The sequence below is a fragment of the Solea solea genome, chromosome 20, assembly GCF_958295425.1.
Source record: "Solea solea chromosome 20, fSolSol10.1, whole genome shotgun sequence".
NCBI classification, from domain to species: domain Eukaryota; kingdom Metazoa; phylum Chordata; class Actinopteri; order Pleuronectiformes; family Soleidae; genus Solea; species Solea solea.
Window position 1 is genome coordinate 20,187,642 of NC_081153.1, and position 20,675 is coordinate 20,208,316.

Consider the following 20,675-nt stretch of genomic DNA (forward strand, 5'->3'; position numbering starts at 1 on the left):
ATTAAATGAGTAGTTGTCATATTTAATATATATGCACCACAAATGTTGTGTCATCATTATACCTCTGGTTATAGGGAGTGAAAATGGTTGAATTCAAAATGTGTATCTCATTCCTGTGTGTTTCAATGCTGTGCTGCCCCCTTCTGGATGTGAGTGGTAACACTGCAATGGAAATGACCTCTTCTGTATGTACAGTGATATTAGTTCTTGGCGATAGTAACTAGTTTCCTTACCTGGTTGACAAAGTATAATATTTGTGTTTGAAATGTAGAAGAGTAAACGTCAGAGTGAAAATGTTGAATTACAAATACTGTGGATCTGTTTCTGTGCATTATATTTACTAAAAAGTGAACCCTTAGAACACAGAGCATTGTGAACACTAAGGTTTAATATACAGTACACGGATATTTACTAAATAAAAGACTGCATCAGCATATTCAGTGTTCCATATGTGATGTCTTGACTTAAATGAGCGCACACAGAGAGACACGTGTCCCTTTCATAAAGCTTTATTTCACAGATCTCCTGCGACAGGAGGCTGAGGCAGCCAGGCTCACTATACATTTACATGTACATACGCTGTCCTGTGGCCAGTCCTTACAATGCTCCCCCATGTTAAATAACTCAGTAATTCAAGACTAAAACAACAAACACGCACACACACGCACAAACATCTTTTTCAACGTAAGATAACAATAACAATATCATAACGACAGTAATAATAACAGCCATTGTCGAATATTATGTATTTCCAGGGTCTGATGCTGTATTCTCTTTCTTCTATTGTTTTTAAATGTGTTACACTGTCAGTCGTCTTTAAGGTGCACCATAAAATCTGTGACTGTTTTAATAAAACCCGACAAATGCTGCACCAGAACACACGGTAAAAGACAGATAATACTTGTTTTTGCTTTTTATATATATATATATATTTATATATACTGTGTTTGTTTCAGATGAGCTCTTTATTTCTTTCTTTCTCTCTCTCCGTGGGCAGTTTGACTCCTCCTCATTGTTCTCCGCTGCAGATACTGTCGAGGTGAATTCAGCGCAGTTCATTGTTTGTTTGGCACACTGTTTCTGTAAGCCGCTGTGGTGTGGCATGAAATCTCATAGCTCGAGCAGAGACATAAGGCGCGTGTCTCTGTCTCTGTCTCTGTCTCTGCGTGGAAACTCACAGGACCTCTGCAGAGAGAGAAGGGGACAGGGAGGGAAAACAGAAGTGAGAGACACACTTTTTGTTTGTTGTGTTAGTTTGAGTTTTTTGTGAGTGTTTGCCAGGTGCAAGTATTGTGTCATACAAGTGTATTTAGGACGCATGAACAACCATCCCTGAATCAAATATAACAGAAAGTAACCTGAAGTGCAACATGTGCATCATACTGCTGAGGTTGGGTATACTACTCTACTCTAAAGATACACATGAACATAACAACATAAATAATAATAATAATAATAATAATAATAATAACAATAATACAACAAAAAAATTGCTGGCAGAGAAAAAATAAATACACACTAAACTAGTTTTAGTTAGTTTTGTAAACACACAATTCAGTTTCAGTTAGTTATCATTTAGTCCAGTTTTTATTTCAGTTAATTTTTATTTTAGTTTTCATTATTTCGTTAGTTTTTGAACTCTTAACTCGCACAGAGACTATCATGTACCATTTATCAAGCACCTTACTCACTACAAGCTGTAAATTTTATTTCTTTCTTATTATCCTTAATCTTATTCTCAAACTTTTGTATCTGAGGTAACCGATATTGTGCTGATCATATCGTGCTGATCATATCGTCCCGGTCATATCGTGCGTCACCTGCTACGTGCTGAGGCTTCATCGGGGCCTTCTTCATCAGGAAGGGCTCCCCTTCCTCGAACGCCAGAATGGGCTCGCCCACCAGCCCGCTCTGTTGCTGACCGGGGTTACTGCTCTTGTTCAACTGATTGACCGCCGCCTCGCCGTTGGCCGAGACGCCGTTTTGGTGAGACGAGGACTGGAGTCCATTCACGACAGGAGCGGGCAGGACTGCTGCGCTGGGACTCTGAAGGTTTCCAGGAGCTGCAGAGACACACGAGTGAAAGAAGTGTAAGATTATATGACATGAAGATAAGTGAAGATGTATAGTTTTTATATGATTATGATTTATTTTTCTTTTTACAATTATTCTCCATTTATAAACAATATAGGCAACATAAACATGGAAAACCTCATTCCTAAAGTAGCCAGTAAAGCCAAGTGAGTCTTCTTCATCCTAATCAAACCATAGGTTACATAGTTATGTAGCTATAATAATAGTATCATATAATAAACATGGTTATAAGGTAGCATAGAACTTCCCAGCAGAACCTTTAGTTGTATATCAGGTCCTTTTATTCTGGATGAATATGACACAGCACCATATGTTGGAGAAAGAAAAAGCCTTTTCACCAGCAGACAACAGATGAGGATGATATTTTCATTGTGTCCACAGAGATAAGTATCTATAATAGAGGGTGTATTGTTTTCCAAAATCTATACAGCTTTGAACAAGTCCAAAAAACATTTGCAACAGTGTGACAAGGGCCTGTTTGCAAAGGTCACACGTTGGGTCAGAATCTTTGTGGATCTTAGACGGTCTGTCCTTAGTCGGGTGAACTGACACTGATTGAGGAGTAAAAAGCACATTAAGACGAGACGGTTACCTTTACTCAGCTCTGTGTCCTTGCCGTTGACCTGTGGTGAAGCTTTGACTTCCTTCTACAGAGAATAAAAACACGTTTGTTATACTTAAAAGAAAAGAACGCGTTCGACCTCCTTTTGTGTACGAAGTGAATCCCGCTCGCTCACCTTCTCTCCCGCATCACTCCTCCGAGTCCTCTTCATGATCTCCTCCAGGCGCTGACACAGAGAGATCAGAATATTAGTCGATGATACTTATTATTTTTTTGTTTTAAAGAGAAAGTACCAGGTTACATGTGTTGACTACAACATGATGTTTTCCTCTTTTCTCTCTCCTTCTCCTCACCCTCTTCCTCTCCAGTCGCTCCTGTTCTTCTTTCTGGAAGTGTTTCTCCCTCTCGACACGCTGACGCTCGGCCTCCTCGCGGGCTTTGGCTTCAGCCTCCTCCCTCTGGGGAAGAAAAACAACAATATCAAGCAAACAAAAATAGTAGCAGTAAATTCAAACTAAATTAAAATCACAAAGTCAAGTTTTAATGACCTCATAAAGTCTACAAACAGGGAAGGAGACATATAACATATACATTTTTTACTTTTTTCTTAAAAAAAGGTCATAAATATAGATCTGGTATTTTCTCCATTTATAAAAGAAAGTGTAATCTTGTTATTATAATGAAAATATGCCACAAATGTGTGTGTGTGTGTGTGTGTGTACAGAAATACTGACTTGTGACTGTTTGCAGTGTAATAACTGTAACACAACATCTCAGTCCAAATATGACATGCACATGACCGTACTGTACTGGCCATTTTGTTTTTCTTCCGATTCATGATCATCTCTCACCACTAGGGAGCAGCACATTCTCAGTCATACTGAGAATAATGTATCATTCTCAGTCTGCAGCCTTCAGCCCAGGGTTGATGTGCGTTCATATAACAATATGAAATGTTTGACTTTCACGTCACATGACGTTAAAACCCTGAATATATTTGTCTCCTGATCCAGCGACTGTGTTCCCATTGACCCCGAAGCTTCACTGATGCACATGACGTGTGCTATTATTTCATTATCCATTTTCTATAATGATTATGTCTCTCACACAAAAGACAAATGTAATGAACTTGATCTCCTTCCATCGGCTGATCAAAAACAACGCGACTGTAAATTAAATAATGGTCATGGAAATCATTTTTGCCACGAGGCCTTCAATACATTTACATTTTATTTAGGTTTTTCATTGTATTTATTGTTTGTATTATGTTAACTTGTTAGTATAAAGTATGATTTTCCACTTGTTTTTAATCCTATTTCAAACACTTACGCACTTTGTAACCTTGTTTTCAGGAAGTACTATAATAATGAAATATGTAATGAAAATAAATCTGTGTTAATTAGAGAAATGAGCAGGTTAATTACTGCAGACATCAGGTGTGTCACATGCTCCGAAACATGAATTAAGATTCAGTTTCATGTGTCTGGTGTGAAAATGTTCTTTTGCAAAACACCCTCACACCCAGGAAGAAGAACATCCTGTTCATATTAATGGAAAGTCAGGGAAACGCTACATCCACATTACTTTAACTACATGGATTTATATTTGCATTAAAAATTGCCTACGTTCTGCTCTGGGAAAGTTTGAGAGCCTCAAAAAATGAAGAAAGCACTGCTGACACAGTTTCTGTTACGTCAGCTGAAGTAAAAAGAAAAAAGAAAAAGCTATTGTATAAGTAGTGACGCCATTATGCTGTTTGTGTTAGAACTCTGCACCAACCAGACAGATGCGTTGATTCTGCCATGAAAACTAAAATGACAGCTGCAGCTGTTTTCACACGTTTGACCGCGGACGTTTCATAGTTTCTCCTCCCAGGTCACATGTCTGTTTCCACACAGAGAGTGCAACACTTGATCTAAAGTGAGACCCATAAAAACACGAGGACACTCCAGAGTGGAGCCAGTTCTGCTGTCGGGGTGGAACAATGGTGTGATTGAGGGTACGAGGCGAGCGAGTGCTTCAGGCACGGCGCACACTGACGCTGCTTATCCAGCGTACGAGACAGAGGCCTGTCACTATCTCCACCATCACAATGGCTCCCTACAGCCTCTGCTTATCACCATTATTATGAAGGTCACCAGCTGGCATCTGGCCGGGCACACAAGCGGCTCTCTGACTATTATATTAGGGCTCATGCGTGACACACATCGCCTGTGGCAGCAGCAGCACATGCGGTATTGTCCCTCTCTAATCTGCCCTGATGCCAGACAGTCAGAGGCAGACGCCTGATGTTTGGGTTCATGTACAGTAAAGTATACATCCACCAAATCCAAATCCCCCCCCCCCCCCCCAACAGCTCGTATTCACTAATCTGCCCAGATGGTGAAAGGGTTTACCGCATGTGGGGGGATCACAGGGGGTTCCTGGTGGTTAATGGAAAATTAAAGGGTTTTCAGTGTCGTCACAGATTATTTACAGTTAACAAGAATCAATGATGTGTCTCACGGACACACTGGGTATTGAAATGCACACAAGTGAGGCCTAGGAAGTAGGATGATGCCGTTAACCAAGCGACTCCACTGACAGCAAAAGAACTGTCAATAATTTGAATAGTTAATGAAGTTAAAGGTGAGGTGGGAGATCATTTTCAGGAGCATTGCTTCACTGCATCGCTTAAAATCCTCTTCACAACCCGATTGTGACCAATTAATTAATGCATTGTCACAAAAATGAAAAATGTCAAGTCGGCTGTGGAACGGACAGGCCTGTCAAAACACCATCCAATCATTTTGAAAGGCCCGAATTAAGGAATTGGATCGCGATGCATCAATCAAATCTGCACCCCTCCCCTCTATGTGCGTACCCCTCAGAAGACAACGCCAGCTTGCTAAATCCAACGAGACAGTTGCAGCAACGTTATGGCAGAAAAGAAAATAATACATCCCTACCAGCGTCATACAATTTAATGGAATATTTACAAATGTCTGTGAAGGTTCTCAGTTTAAACGTAGACAACTGGAAAAATGTCAAACTGTTCCTCTCAAAACAAATGTTCTTTTGTCTAAATGATCCTGCATTATATATAAAATAATATAAAAAGGACACAACATTTTAACCTATATCTATTAAATGCTTACAATCCTTTTGAAAGTCTGTGTAAATCTTATTCACACATAACAACTAGAAATGATGTCAGTCTTGATATTGTTGGATGCTTTACAAGAAATGACCTCATTGAACGGTTTGTTTCATATCTGTTCTGGGATTTTAGAGTGTGTGACATAATCTTTCTTTGGCACATAGACTTTGCTTGGATCTCGTGGGGTTTGTGGACTGTTTTCATTTTTCTGGGAACTTCTTATCAATGTTGGCTTAAGAACAGTTTTGTGACAACTGACCGTCTCTTGAAGAAGATCATGTGACGAGCTGAGACACATTTATATCTGGTAAATTTCAAAATTGACCAGGTGCACATGGACAGGAAAGCTTAGGAACAACATGGTGCTTGACTGACTGGCTGGAAAAGTCCAGGTATTCATGCTCTGTAGGCTGGATACTTCACTAGAGAAGGTTGTTTAACGACTCTTGAGTAGATGGCTATGACCTGTTTGACTGAGAACCTTCACAGACACGTGAAGATGTCCTGTCTGTGCCCGGTGACTGACCTGTTTCTGCATCCTCTCGTTCTCCTCCTGCTCAGCTTTGGCCTTCTCCTGCGCCTCTTTCTCATCTTGCGCTCGCTGGGCCTCGTCTCTCAGACGCTGCTGCTCGGCCATGAAGCGCGCCTCCTCCTCTCTGCGCTTACGCTCCTCGGCCTCCCGCGCCATCGCCTCCTCCCGCAGGATCCTGAGAAGATTGAGAGTTTTATTCTGTGCTATTTGCACAATATTTACTTTTCTCTGCATGTTACAAATACCTTGAATATACCACCCACAGTGCACCAGGGGCACCACATAAATCTTAAAAATAAGACGACTATCTCTGACTCAGTACATTAATATGACTACGTCCAATATTACGGATGTAAACAGAGATTTCTGACCTGTTCTTCTGCTCCTGCTCCAGACGCTCCTGCTCCTCTCTCTCCCGCTGCTCTCGGGCTTGTCGCCGTTTCTCAGCCAGGACTCGAGCAGCCTCCTCTTGGTTGTTGGTGCCTGCTGACGGCCTGTTGGCCGGTGCAGCTGCTGCAGGGGCAGCAGCAGGGGCAGCAGCAGTGGCAGTGGTAGTGGTAGTGGTGGTGGGTGTAGCAGGAGGAGCAGGATTACTGGTGGAGGCTGCTGCAGGTGAAGCAGCCCGTTCTCCACTTGGCACTGCAGGAGAAGCTGCTGGTACAACTGGAGGACTGAGGGAAGGAGGTGTAACGGCTGCAGAGGAAACTGTGATGGCTGGAACGTTACCAGAGTCTGTAAGAGAAAGAGAAGAAGTGACTCCTTTGTTTTCTAAAACAACAAGAATATGTCAGTTAATGTCTGGCTTACAAGAACAAATTGAGCTATAGAACAATTTTCATTAAACTGCTTCCCGTAGAGTAAATTTCCCGTGTCCCCGAGGGGCAATTTAACTCTGAGACAGCAGCCAATATGTTCTCGTGCACGTGTTGAAGTCTATGTCACTGTTGAAGCTGCTCCAGAAACAACCACAGAATAACAGTCAGAGAGCAGACACGAGAAAAGAAAACACCATCACATCACTTCCAGTAAGACTGATAAAAAAACAGTTAAGATGTCATGTTCAATTCAGGTGATCTGTGTTTAAAGGGTTTAAAAACCAGAAATATTTACAGTAGAGTTGACATCATTTTTGACATATAGAGGATGAAAAGTAACCTCTTATCCAATGTGAGATTGGATACAACTATAATTTAACTTTTATTTCTTAATCCCTTTTCTCTTTGTAACAGTATTTTAAAACAGGATTTCAATTTTAAATGTTTTACTTTTTCATGTCTATATTTATATTTAATTTGTATATTTACATTATAAAAAAAGTGTAAGTAAAAGTCAAAGTGAAGCCCAGGAAGAAGGATGGAGGTGGCAGTTATCCACCAGGGGGCGACTGCATTGGTTGCAAATAACAGTATATGGTGAAATTAGCTTCTACTTCTAACTTGATTTGTTCCAAAAGAACACAATGTCAATTGTGTAAATGATGTTCCCGTTTAGAGGAATATAGACAATGAAGCACAGCACATATGAGTGGACACGTGGGTTTCATTGATAGGCGCCTGGTTGACGTCTGTGAGCAAAAACTGCAACTACGTCCACAGTCTAAAAACCTAAAAACCTTTCTCAGCCCATATCAAATCAGCAGAGCCTGACAGATGAAACCCAGGGCTAAAAATGTTCTCAGGACATAGATTGGGGTTTGTGTTTTGTAACGAGGTCTCCGGGTCTCCTTGAACCTTCGATACTCACTCTTTTTTTCCTCGGGGGTGTTGAGCTTCTGGGGCTCATGGCCTGTTTCCACAGGGACCGCTGTGACAGTCTGGGACTGGACCCTGGCGGGCGTCTGGGCCCGTTTCGGCCTGGTCTTAGTGCCAGAAGTAGGTGTCTTCTTGCCCATGGGAGTCTTGGAGGCGGCAGCTGGCACTAGGGGTGACAAGGGCCGACTTTTGGGGGCGGCAGGTGACGGGGGTCTGTTTTTCAGCTTCGGGGTGCTGAGACGAGACGAGGCGAGGTGATGGTGGTGAAAGAGAAAAAAAGAGCAGGAGAAAGAGACAAAGTGAGTGGGTGGAGGAGGTGAGATTTCAGAGCAGTGCAAGGGTAATAAAGTTCACAGTGCTGTTTATGTAGGAGCCATAATTAGGTCATGTGGAAGTGACACAATCGGAAACTCAACATTAAGTCACCATGTTTCTGTCACTAAAGGGGGGGAGGGGAGGTAATATGAGAGGAAGAGAGGCAGCGTCATCCAGGAAAACCCCATTCTGTCCACAAGCTCCTCAAACACACCTGGTGTGGACAGATCACTGACTGAACCATGTCCAACAGGGTCATCTTCACTGTAGATATTATAGTCACATATGACTCTGCTCCATGGATGAAGCACATGAGCTCTTATTTCTTTCTCATATCTCTCTCCAAGTCCTCCATATTAAGTTAACACTTTTTTAGATCACATAAAACACAGTTCCAGTTGGTCTTGAGCTGATACCTTGTCTCTGGCCTGGATCTTGTGGACGTGGGGACAGGTGATGTCGTCTGTCTCTTCTTTTGCACTTTTGTGAGAGCGTTCTTCTCTTTTTCATTCTCCCTCTCCTTGTCTTTCTTCTCTTTCTTCTTCTTATCCACCTGGAAGACAGAGGTGACGCACGTCACAGAAGAAGTCGAAGCAGTCTTCAAAACTGAGGACACATTTTATGTCCTTGCCAGATGTTGGTTTATAGTCAAACAGAAATTCAAGGTCCTTCCAACTCAATTTCTATTAGAAATAAAAAAAATCAACTTCAGTAAGTAGGTATTTGGTAGCCAGGTATTGAACAACACTAATGGTCTGTCTATCCAATGTGCATTTTAAGATAAGATAACCCTTTATTAGTCCCATAATGGTGATATGTGTACTCGGTGCAATTATATACAGCATTTTTAATTAAAAAATGTAATGTATAAACTAAAAAACAAATACATAAAACAGGTTATCAAAAAAGTAAAAGAAAAAACAAATTTTCAATTGAAAATAAAGATTTGTTGACATAGAAACATTTAACAAGTTTCTGAGAACAAAATGCATAATTTGTAATAACTGGCCGATTAATAAATAATAATGGCATATCAGCATTCGGATTAAGTCAATTATTTGGTTTACCTTTAATCTAAATATGCATTAGTTGCATTTTGACCACTTATGGGCAACACACCAAACCGTAAACACAACTTTTACTTTGTCATCTACAGTCGACGACAGTATTTTTCCATAGTTTACCGTCTTTGTGTCTTCTGTGTGTTTCAGTCAAACTGAGGCTCAGTATTTACTCCCCTTTTAGCTCTGGTTTGGTTTCCACCACATCCTGAAGGAAATATGTGTCTCCACTGATAAAAACGTGCTCAACTATGTTCATCAGCCCTGAACTGCTTCTGTTTGTTGCACAAGAAGGTTTTTTTATAACTGGTTATTTAAAATATTTTCACTGTGAACTGTTGTTGATTGTTTTCATGCTCTGTCTGTTTTTCATAAGCAGCTTATTCCAACCCATAGTTACATCTTCAGGCTCATTTGTGCTCAAGTTAGATATATATATGAAAACGGACAGAGCTTTATGTTTTCATAAATGTGTCTTCTTCTTCTAATGGCAAATGGACCAAGGACCAAGTAGAGGACACGTCTATCGATTCCCTTCCACTTTCACCCATTTCTACGTAAGAGGAATTTTTCACTACTTACCGGTGTGGAGTTTCTTCGGTGCTGTCGCTGGGTGATGTCCGGCGTGCTAGCCGAGGACACCCTCCAGCGCTCGGCGGTGCTCTTGTGCGGGTGGTGATGGGAGTAGGCTTTCAGGGGACTGGTAGAGGCTGAGGATGGGGCAGAGGTCAGAGTCTGAGTGACACTTAAACACACACTCGGGCTGCTTTGTCCACTCTGAAGCTGAAGAAACATGATGGCGCAAGAAGATGGTGGCCTTTATCTAACGAACATATAAAAGGCTTAGATGCTACACATTAAGTATAAATATAGAGCTCAAATTAATATAAAAAGTATAAAAAATATTTAAAAAAATGTAAAAGAAGAAAAAAATGTAAAAGAAGAAAAAAATGTAAAAGAAGAGAAAATGTAAAAGAAGATTTGAGTCTTTTCTCATTTGTTTTTATGAAACAATAAATTTGAAGGGAACACATTTTGGCTCCAAAAAGCCTTAGTGTGTATTTCTCTCCACTAAGTCACTTTTCTATAGCAAACAATCGATAATCGACAATGAAAGTAGCTATGATGTAAAAAAACAAAAAACAAAATTGGTACTAAATAAACTAAGCTGTTTTGTTTCTGACTTTGACCACTGTCACCAAAGTGATAATCATAAGTAGAAACTAGAAACTTAAAGATAATGGTGCAGGAAAATGAAAACAAGTAAAGATTATAACATAATTAGATGATAATAGTAATGATAACGGAAAGGGACGTCAGGCCACACATACTTTTATCGTCTCATAAATGCCATGAATACGTGAGATAAAGGAGACCAAACAAGTTCCTCCCTCTCTGCAAACTGTACTTATGTGCACAATAGGAGGAGGAGGAGGAGGAGAAGGAAGAGGAGAAGAAGGAGGGCTGGGTCAATGATCAGGGTCTCACACTCACGAGAGTCGCTGCTGTTGAGGAGGGTGGCGGCGCTGCGACTGCGGGCCAGGAAGGACAGTGTCGGGGTCATGAGCCTCTCCACGATCCGACTCTCCCACGGGCTGAGACGCAGACTGCGGGCTGACACAAGAGGGCGCTGTTAGTGTCGGGGTACTGTTGCAGACACACACACGCACATGCAGGCACACACACACACAGACTGTCTGCATCTGATGCAGACTGGAGTTTGTGCGATGCATTCAGGTGCTGCTGAAAACGTCTGTACAAATGAATCCCTTTTTTAATAAACTCATTCAAAGTAGGATGATCAGGTTGGGAAGTCTGAGAAAATGTCACCAGGTTATGAGAGGAAAAAAACAAATGAACACATGACTTCCAGTGTGTAAAAAAACAGTGACATCTAATGGTGAGACTGGCTGGTTTGACCTTTCGAGGCGGATACAAACATATTTATTGGTAGTAAGTTTGATTTATGCCAATACACATCCTAAATAAACCTTTAAGTTTTGCTACTGTTTTTTTTTAATAGCACTTAAATGCAACAGCTGCTGCTCTGGGAACTGGTTTATAGTTAAAACTCCTGATGTAACTTTGTGAGTTCACAAACACAGCAGCCTTTGTATGTGATGACCTGAGACAATTAAAAACAACACTCCACCCACGAAGCTGCTGCTATAGACCTTTTCGAGAGCTACGTCACAGAAATGTGTGCGCGCAGTTTGGGGTCAGAAAACACACTCATACCATTAACTAAAAATTAGGGGTGGGCGGATCGATCCAAATATCGATAGTATCGATACCAAGGTGAGTATTGGTATCAGATCGATACTAGCGTGATGAGATCGATATTTGTGTTGTAGTTTCTCTTCTATAAGTTCAGCAAATCACTCAGATTTCTTCACAGAGTTTGTGCGAGCATCTCTCTCAGTCCTCATGCGCAGCGCTCCTCTCCACCTCGCATTTTCAAGTAAAAAGTATCGGTATCGGTATTGGCAATACTGGCCCTGTAATTACTTGGTATCGGATTGATACCAAAATTTGCAGTATCGCCCACCCCTACTAAAAATGTTCCTTGTAAGACTAGGTTTATCTATAAGGTAAGAGTGAATAGCTGGCCACTTGCTAATATCATCTATTCAATCTTTTATGGAAGCTGGGTGAGGAAGACTATTGCCGTCGGCTAGCTACTAATTTATTTAGGTATTGTTCATGGTCCTTCATCGCAACAAAAGAACATATTTAGAATTATTCGATGATGAAGTATATCACTGTATTTACATTGTTTTGCTAACTACATTTACATTTTTGTCAAACACAGACTCCAGTCTACCAATCACACTCAAATATACAGAGACTTACACAAGATGGATGACTGGACCTTAGCCTATGTGTTACACGCAGGACAAAAACACACATGGGAGCAAACCCAGATGAATCGTCATTACTTACCACTCAAAAACACACCACACGTAAGCCACAGAGGCCGTTTACTTGACCTCACTCACACCCAGTGCAGTGCAAAATGCTTGTCAGTTCCTGGTGAGTTCAAAATTAGTGTTTTTGTTTTGTTTTCTTATTCCCTCAATGCAACACACACAATCACTGGTCTGACCTTGACGCCACTCTGCTGGTATGCAGTGTTTATGTGAGGGTCACTGAGTGTCACATGATGGAGCCTCAGCACAGTGGCATGAAAACCCAATGCATTGTAATGACGGATGGAAAAAGGGAACGACACATAACGTGTTCATACTTTCTCTCAAGGGCCAAAAGTAATGTCAGATTAATCTTTGTCGAGCAAAGATCAGCCTGAAAGTTTGTGTTAGAATCTATGGAATTCATAAAGTGCAAGACACGTACTGGACACGTCCACGAGAGATATGATGCAGACGAATGAGAGCTCACACTTTGAGACTCTTCACAAAAAGGAGACAAATGTCAAATGTCAGAATCTGAAACTCAGAGACAAACAGTGCAGTGCAGCGTTTTTCTCATCGATTTTATGACTGCAAACAGAGGTGGATTACATTTATTCAAGTTCTGTACTTTAATGTTTTCCTTTATTATTATTATTATTATTATTATTACATTGTTTTGCACTTTTTAAAAGGCAATGTAAAAAGGCATGTTTCCACTGCAGAAACTTACTACAAGGAACTAGAACTTTCATAGGAACTATGTGCATTTCAAGCACAGAAACTGAACCAGGGGTCTCAAACTTGTGGCCCCTCCAATCAATTTAATGTGTCTTGCCAATTAAAATCAAGTTATGGGTTAGGGTTAGATAAATTACCTATGCATCAGGGCACAGGGAAAAAATATACAGTATAGATTGTATTGGTTATTGGCCCACACACCCTTTATATGAGCATATCAGATATTGGCAAAAAGTCCAATATCATATTCCCTAAATTTTGGGCCCCCAAAACAGCCCTGCTCAGGGGGTTGTACTTTGAGTTATTTCAGGAACCATCCATGTGTGTGGCAGCGTTTGCAGTGCTACATTTCCAACTGCTCAGCGCTCTCGTCACATTTTATTCCACTCGCTATTAAAAAACATGAAGCAGCAGAGCAAACCAAATCCTGAAAATGAACCAGCGCTTCATTTTCAGCTGATCGTCAAAAATCCCCTCGCATTAAAAGTCCAACAGCTCACGTTTACAGAAAAACACACAAGTGCACAAACAGTACTGTCTCCACATGAGCTGTCCCGTCTCTCACATCAAAAACACAAAATCATGCGGTGGAGAGGTTTCTCTTTTATCATCCTATACTGGTGTAACTTAAACATATATAAAAAACATTGTCAAAAGAGTTCACATCAGCTCCACGCGACTCTCTCTGTGTCTGTCAGTATAGTGGTGTTTAGATATCGTGTCGCCTGGCCACATACCCAAGACAGATGCAAACAGATCGGAGTGTGACTGAAAACACAAAGAATTGTCCACAAAAAGTAAATTCTACTGCTCAAAAAATCTAGTCAATGTATAATTTGGTGGGATAAACATGTCTTGTCCCCGCCCGCCCCTGCTCTGCTGCTGTACACACACAAACACTCCCTCAGTCAGGTCTGATAGTATTGCTTGACAGAGTCCATTTTTAAATGCAGGACACAGCATACAAATAATGTTACATCTTTTCTGTTCACAAAGAGCAAACAGAAGCAGAATAATAACAACAACAACAAAAGTTACAAACTGCAGCTTTAACAAAACCCTCATCGAATCATTGACCAGCTTTTCTCATACACAGCAGCACAGGCAGTCTCCTCTGATGTACACTATATGAATCATATTCGCAACCTGTTTTATGACTAGCTGATAACCAGACTCCCTTCTTCCCTGTTGCCAGGCAACAGTGGTATCCCTTCTCCTCCTCCTCCTCCTCCTCCTCCTCTTCCTCCTCCTTCTCCAATGCGGCAAGAGGAGGCCGAGCTGCTGCCTGGTGATCAATTGTTCAACCTGGAGAAAGAATGATCTATAAACGTCACCTCCCCCTCCCCTACACGATCACTGCCACACACCGTGCAGAGCAGAATCACCAGCTCTGACAGCGACCCTGAACCTGCAGAAATCTGATTCAGCTGCGTTATCAGAGGATCTGTGTCTGTGGTGATCCAGCAAGAAATCTGAGCCTCTATAGAAACCGCTGACTGCTGACTGCACTGTGGGTGATGCACAACTGAGATGACACGTGTTATGAGACGCAACAAGCCTGATATGAAGACAGTGCTGTTTATGTACATGTGGCAACTCAGGAGTCTGATGAAATGAACTGAATATAACAAAATCACTTCACATGGGCAGTGCGTTGTTGCCAGTTGTCTACGTGACAATTTCACCACATAAAAAAAAATGCCCCCCTTTAAACATCTTTTTCACATTATATCCACATACATCTTGAGTTATTATGATGGATTTCCTTGTTTATAGATAGAATTTTTCCACTTACATTTCTTGTTCTTATTTTCCAAATAAAGAACAACAACACGGATTTATATTTTAACATCTTTTGAATCAATTACCAAGATACTTTGTATAATTTGTGGCCTCAGAGGATTTCTCCACATGTTCTGAATTTTCAGCCAGCTCCTCAATGACATTCACATTTGTGACTTTTAAATGAATTATAGAGCTCCTCTCTTAATGAATTATAATAACTTCAATAACCCCATATTTCCATTTATAAAGTCATCCTATGGTCAAAATTTTTAATTGTAGAATACTGAGGCAACATACTGGCATCTTACTGATGTTCAGCGCAAAGCTAAAGATACATACTATGCTTATGTCTAACTGTGTAGCCTCTTAAAATACTATTTTATTTTATTTTGTATTATTTGATCATTTTAACATTTTAAAGTTTGTTGTTTTGTGTTAACCATGTGTTGCGTGTGTAATACTTTGGTTATAATGATGTTTTGTCATGATTAAAAAGCAGAATAATTAAAAAAAAGAAAGGAACTCATGTCATAACGTAAGAAACTTCATGTAAAACACAAAACTGAATAAAACAGACTCACTCCTGCGGCATAAAATAAAACACAACAGTAATGCACAATACAGTGAATGAGCAATTAGTTACTATACTTCATTTGCATCAGTGACACAGTGACAAATACCAACCACTAATTCCACCACCACCGTTACACCAAACCACCAACAGTAAAGTGGAGGAGGGGACAACTCAAAAACAGAGGGTGCTGCTGAGTCAAAGACGTGAACGTATGAACCCATGAAAAGAGAATGCACCAAAAATCATATCACAAAACATGGCTGATTCATGTCGAGGTGAAAGGGAGGCTGATCAAAAATGCAGAGGAGACTTAAATTAAACGACAACCACCAACTGAAATCAAAACAAAAGACACGATGCACACGAGAACGAGAGCGTGTGAGAAGAGTAGGTGGTAAATGACCAGTCACCAAGCACAGGCAGGCAGGCAGGCCACCAGAGACGACAGTTATAATCAAAATTAATTCAAAAATAAACCAAAAGGGAAGAGGGTGGAGGGGGATGAAGAGGAAAAGGGTGAAAGGAGGGAGGAAGAGGAGGAGGAAGCCTGGTGGACACTGAAGTTTGGTCGTCCTTACTTCTGTTGGGGGAGTTCCAGAGCGTGGCAGAGGACTTGGACAGCCTGTTGTTAATGACAGGGTCCACCTGTCTCGGCAAGTTGACTGTGGAGGCCGAGCATCTGCCTGCACCGGAGAGAACGCAACAGACAACAACTGTTCACAAGGCGAGGCCGAGGAGCGACGATCGGGGATCGACTGCCTCGGTCTGGCTCTGGCGGAGGAGAGCGGGGACTCGCCACTCTCTGAGGTCAAAGTGAGACCTCTGAGGTCATTACAGGGATTAATCAGAATTCAGACATGGGGGGGGGGGGGGAGAAGGAGGGGACTTTGAGGAAAGTATGGGAAGGGGAGTGGAATAGTTAAAGTAGGGGCTTAAAGCTTTTTCCTCTTTTTTTCCTGCTCACACGCTCTCGCACACATCCACAGATTAAATGCGGCTTCTCTCGCATTTCTTCCACTTCCATCCAACAAAAATATCTACGGTCAGAGATCGTTGTTTTCATACTTACACCTAAATATCTACAGTCAGAGATCGTTGTTTTCATATGTACACCTAAATATCTACAGTCAGAGATTGTTGTTTTCATACGTACACCTAAATATCTACAGTCAGAGATCGTTGTTTTCATACGTACACCTAAATATCTACGGTCAGAGATCGTTGTTTTCATATGTACACCTAAATATCTACGGTCAGATATCGTTGTTTTCATGTGTACACCTAAATATCTACAGTCAGAGATCGTTGTTTTCATATGTACACCTAAATATCTACAGTAAGAGATCGTTGTTTTCATATGTACACCTAAATATCTACGGTCAGAGATTGTTGTTTTCATATGTACACCTAAATATCTACGGTCAGATATCGTTGTTTTCATGTGTACACCTAAATATCTACAGTCAGAGATCGTTGTTTTCATACGTACACCTAATATCTACAGTCAGAGATCGTTGTTTTCATACGTACACCTAAATATCTACAGTCAGAGATCGTTGTTTTCATATGTACACCTAAATATCTACAATCAGAGATCGTTGTTTTCATATGTACACCTAAATATCTACAGTCAGAGATCGTTGTTTTCATACGTACACCTAAATATCTACAGTCAGAGATAGTTGTTTTCATATGTACACCTAAATATCTACAGTCAGAGATCGTTGTTTTCATATGTACACCTAAATATCTACAATCAGAGATCGTTGTTTTCATGTGTACACCTAAATATCTGCAGTCAGAGATCGTTGTTTTCATGTGTACACCTAAATATCTACAGTCAGAGATTGTTGTTTTCATATGTACACCTAAATATCTGCAGTCAGAGATCATTGTTTTCATGTGTACACCTAAATATCTACAGTCAGAGATCGTTGTTTTCATATGTACACCTAAATATCTACAATCAGAGATCGTTGTTTTTTTATGTGTACACCTAAATATCTACAGAGATCGTTGTTTTCATGTGTACACCTAAATATCTACAGTCAGAGATTGTTGTTTTCATATGTACACCTAAATATCTACAATCAGAGATCGTTGTTTTCATATGTACACCTAAATATCTGCAGTCAGAGATTGTTGTTTTCATACGTACACCTAAATATCTACAGTCAGAGATCGTTGTTTTCATATGTACACCTAAATATCTACAGTCAGAGATCGTTGTTTTCATGTGTACACCTAAATATCTACAGTCAGAGATCGTTGTTTTCATGTGTACACCTAAATATCTACAGTCAGAGATTGTTGTTTTCATATGTACACCTAAATATCTACAGTCAGAGATTGTTGTTTTCATACGAACACCTTAATATCTACAGTCAGAGATCGTTGTTTTCATACGTACACCTAAATATCTACAGTCAGAGATCGTTGTTGTCGGGTAATTTCAGGGTAAATCAAAGTTCTTAAAGTGAGACAGTGAGTAACATTTTAATGTTTTTCCTATACCATGGTGTAATATGATGTAAAGATTTGATGAAAAGATGTAAAAATGATAACTAAACTAAACTAAAACTGCTAAGGGACCTTGTGTTTCTGTCTAGAACCTGGATTTACAATTTACGACGGTGGATTTTATGCTTTTCCTCCACATTAACTCAAAATAAACCACCATGGTTGGCTTACTTACAAATACTGTAGTTATCAGTAGTTATAGTTCAACAAGACTTAATAAAGAAGAACTGATTGCCTGAAGTTGTATTATATTCATAAGTCGGGATGGCCTGATATCACTTTTTCATGTCCGATACAAACTTGAGTATCTACTGGCACCGATATCAGTCCGATACAGTCATTTTAAACTATGGGCTAGCCATTTAACGCTATTTCAAAGATGTAATTCTCCAGCCGTGTAACAAATATTCTCCATAAATAAGAAATCAGCAGCCCACAACATGACTCTATTTACATTTGTACAGTCTGTGAAGCACGCGACATATTGGATTTTTGGATTATATCTGATTTCCGATCCAGGGATTCTGACCAGTATCGGACCGATACTGAGTATGGTATCGACTCATCCCTTCATAATTCATAACTGCTGGTGATGGTGCTGTGTGACCTCTGTGTGTATCCATGTGTGCTCATCATGTGGCTCGTCGCTGCTTCCTCCTGGACGAGACAATAATCGTCAGACGACACACGATACCTTCCCGCTCGTCTTTCAGCCTGGAACTCATTTTCACCACGAAAAACAGAGGAATTTAAGAAAAGTTTAGCATGATAATTGGCTGTGCGGGTGCCCCGCCTTAATGACCTCAAACCCCTTCACAAGCAGTTTCCTCGGGTTGCATCAGTTGGACCAGTGAGTCACAGTCTGTGCAGCGTTGCTCAACATGAGCATGAGAGTTACAGCGAGGACGCGACTTTTTTTGTTTCGGTACGCGTCACACCGGGTTTTCATGTGAGACTCACTTTCTCTGCGGGAGGTCTGGTTGAGTCCGCCCGCCCACGACCATCTCTGCTGGCGGATCTCGGCCCAAGTCTTCTTCGTGGACCTTTTGATAGCTGCCTCGTATCTTTCCTGCGGGAGCAGACACTCAAGAGTCAGTCAGAGGGTTCACACCCACCACGGGTGGTTTGATAGAGTAACATTAAAGCAGAATTTTCCCAGTGTTTGTGGTCTTTAAGCGAAAATAAATCAACTTTTCCACTGGACAAAAAAAAACCCACGAATAACCACTAATATCTGGGTTTTTGTCTGAAATGAAAAGTGGATACATTCTGATTAAATCCCCCTACAGTAAAGCTGGGCAGTGATTCAATAACACGACGTGTTGCAATATCATTTTTCTGTATTGATATGAAAAAGGCTCATAATAAATCAGTATAATATTAATGCATTTTGCAGACGCATAATTGGTTTTAATTGAGTTTTTAGTATGATTATTATTATTATTCTATGCAATAAATCTAATTTTTAAGGCCTTAAAATGCACCACATCTTGCACACAAGTCCGTTGTGGTGAACATTGATGTGTGAAATGGGGGTTTGGTGAATGGGCGGGGCTAATTGTGAGCAGGCGGGGCAAATGAATGGGCAAAAAAACACATTTTATTGGGTGATCCGGTGACGGGTTTCACGTACATGAACGAAAACTGGTATGCACGTTTATCAGGTCGGGACCTATGCCCCAAACCCAACAGAAAAGTGGTCATTTTTGACTGAATGTTGATAAAGGGGACGATTTTGGTGATTTCGCATATGTTGTATTTGAACAAACTCCAACAGATTTAATTTAGAATTCTAATCAGTATCTGAAAATGGTGCATATGTAGTTAAATAGGTGAGGTAGATAGTTTAGGCTGAACTTTCAGAGGAGGTTCCAGGAACCAGTGCTGTGATCAATAACTGTTCACTGAAACTCCAGACCCAGGAAAATCTGCAGTCCTGGAAAAATGGTTGCATGCAAATACTTGGCATCTTTAGAGTTTTCCAGTGGTCAATATAATTCAACCCTCTCTGACTATCTGACGCTGGGTATTTTGCAGAGCAGCGCAGATTCCAGTGTGAGGCAATAAAATAAAGCGATAATAAAAACGTGAGCAGCTCTGAGCCACTGTATGAGGCCGTCACCTTGTTCTTCTCTAGTTTCTGTCTCTGTTTCTCCTCCAGCAGTGATCGGCGTCTCTCGGCCTTCAGTCGCTGCTCCTCCAGCTTCCTCCTGCGCTCCTCCAGCTGGCTGTCCCTCAGACGGCGGGCCTTCTCCTCCTTCTCCAGCCACTGGGCTTTCTTCACCGCTGAACGTCCACCATAAAGAAAACACAATTCAAAAATGAGGAAGATCGCTTTTTCTGCTTGTTGAACTTTTATTAGACCAAATAGGATGTTTGTATCGTTTTCCACAACCCACTTTTGAGGAAACCATCCACACTTTTGGTTAAGGTTAGTGAGTGGGTTTGGTTAAGTCTGTGAGTCAAGGATTCTGTCACACAGAACTGGGTACTTAACTGGGTATTTTAAGTGGGGGGTAAAATCACTGGAAGCAATACATTTACCAAAGCTGTGAGTGCATTTTATATAAGTGTAAGAATGTAGATGTGTAGTTTAAATGTTCTGAACTGAAGCACTGGTGATGCACAGCGTGTAGAAATTCTCCCAGATGTTTTTACTTTATTTTTCCTCTTTAAAAATGACTTGTGAAGA

The 20,675-nt window shown here is 40.7% G+C and overlaps 2 protein-coding genes across 5 annotated transcripts in view; both read right to left on the bottom strand.

The window, feature by feature from the left end:
• Positions 1–493: 493 nt before the first annotated feature.
• LOC131447323 (MAP7 domain-containing protein 1-like) overlaps positions 494–20,675 on the bottom strand; it is a 45,529-nt gene continuing 25,347 nt past the window's right edge. For 2 of the 4 annotated variants that reach the window (XM_058619041.1, XM_058619040.1), the window contains 14 exons: positions 20,106–20,269; positions 18,944–19,052; positions 16,042–16,146; positions 10,949–11,068; positions 10,037–10,164; positions 8,810–8,946; positions 8,071–8,312; positions 6,699–7,059; positions 6,322–6,502; positions 3,010–3,114; positions 2,832–2,882; positions 2,687–2,741; positions 1,821–2,063; positions 494–1,185 (listed from right to left, as the gene is read on the bottom strand). In XM_058619041.1, coding sequence (XP_058475024.1) covers positions 1,175–1,185; positions 1,821–2,063; positions 2,687–2,741; positions 2,832–2,882; positions 3,010–3,114; positions 6,322–6,502; positions 6,699–7,059; positions 8,071–8,312; positions 8,810–8,946; positions 10,037–10,164; positions 10,949–11,068; positions 16,042–16,146; positions 18,944–19,052; positions 20,106–20,269 — 2,012 coding nt within the window. In that variant the 3' untranslated portion in view covers positions 494–1,174. The remainder of the gene's footprint in view (positions 1,186–1,820; positions 2,064–2,686; positions 2,742–2,831; positions 2,883–3,009; positions 3,115–6,321; positions 6,503–6,698; positions 7,060–8,070; positions 8,313–8,809; positions 8,947–10,036; positions 10,165–10,948; positions 11,069–16,041; positions 16,147–18,943; positions 19,053–20,105; positions 20,270–20,675) is intronic. The other 2 variants (XM_058619042.1, XM_058619044.1) reach the window with 1 other exon arrangement.
• On the bottom strand, positions 16,155–18,937 carry LOC131447324 (uncharacterized). The gene is made up of 2 exons (XM_058619045.1): positions 16,996–18,937; positions 16,155–16,954 (listed from the first exon to the last, which is right to left on the bottom strand). Exons 1-2 carry the CDS (start codon positions 17,405–17,407, stop codon positions 16,383–16,385), a joined length of 984 nt encoding a protein of 327 aa, XP_058475028.1. The 5' UTR covers positions 17,408–18,937; the 3' UTR covers positions 16,155–16,382.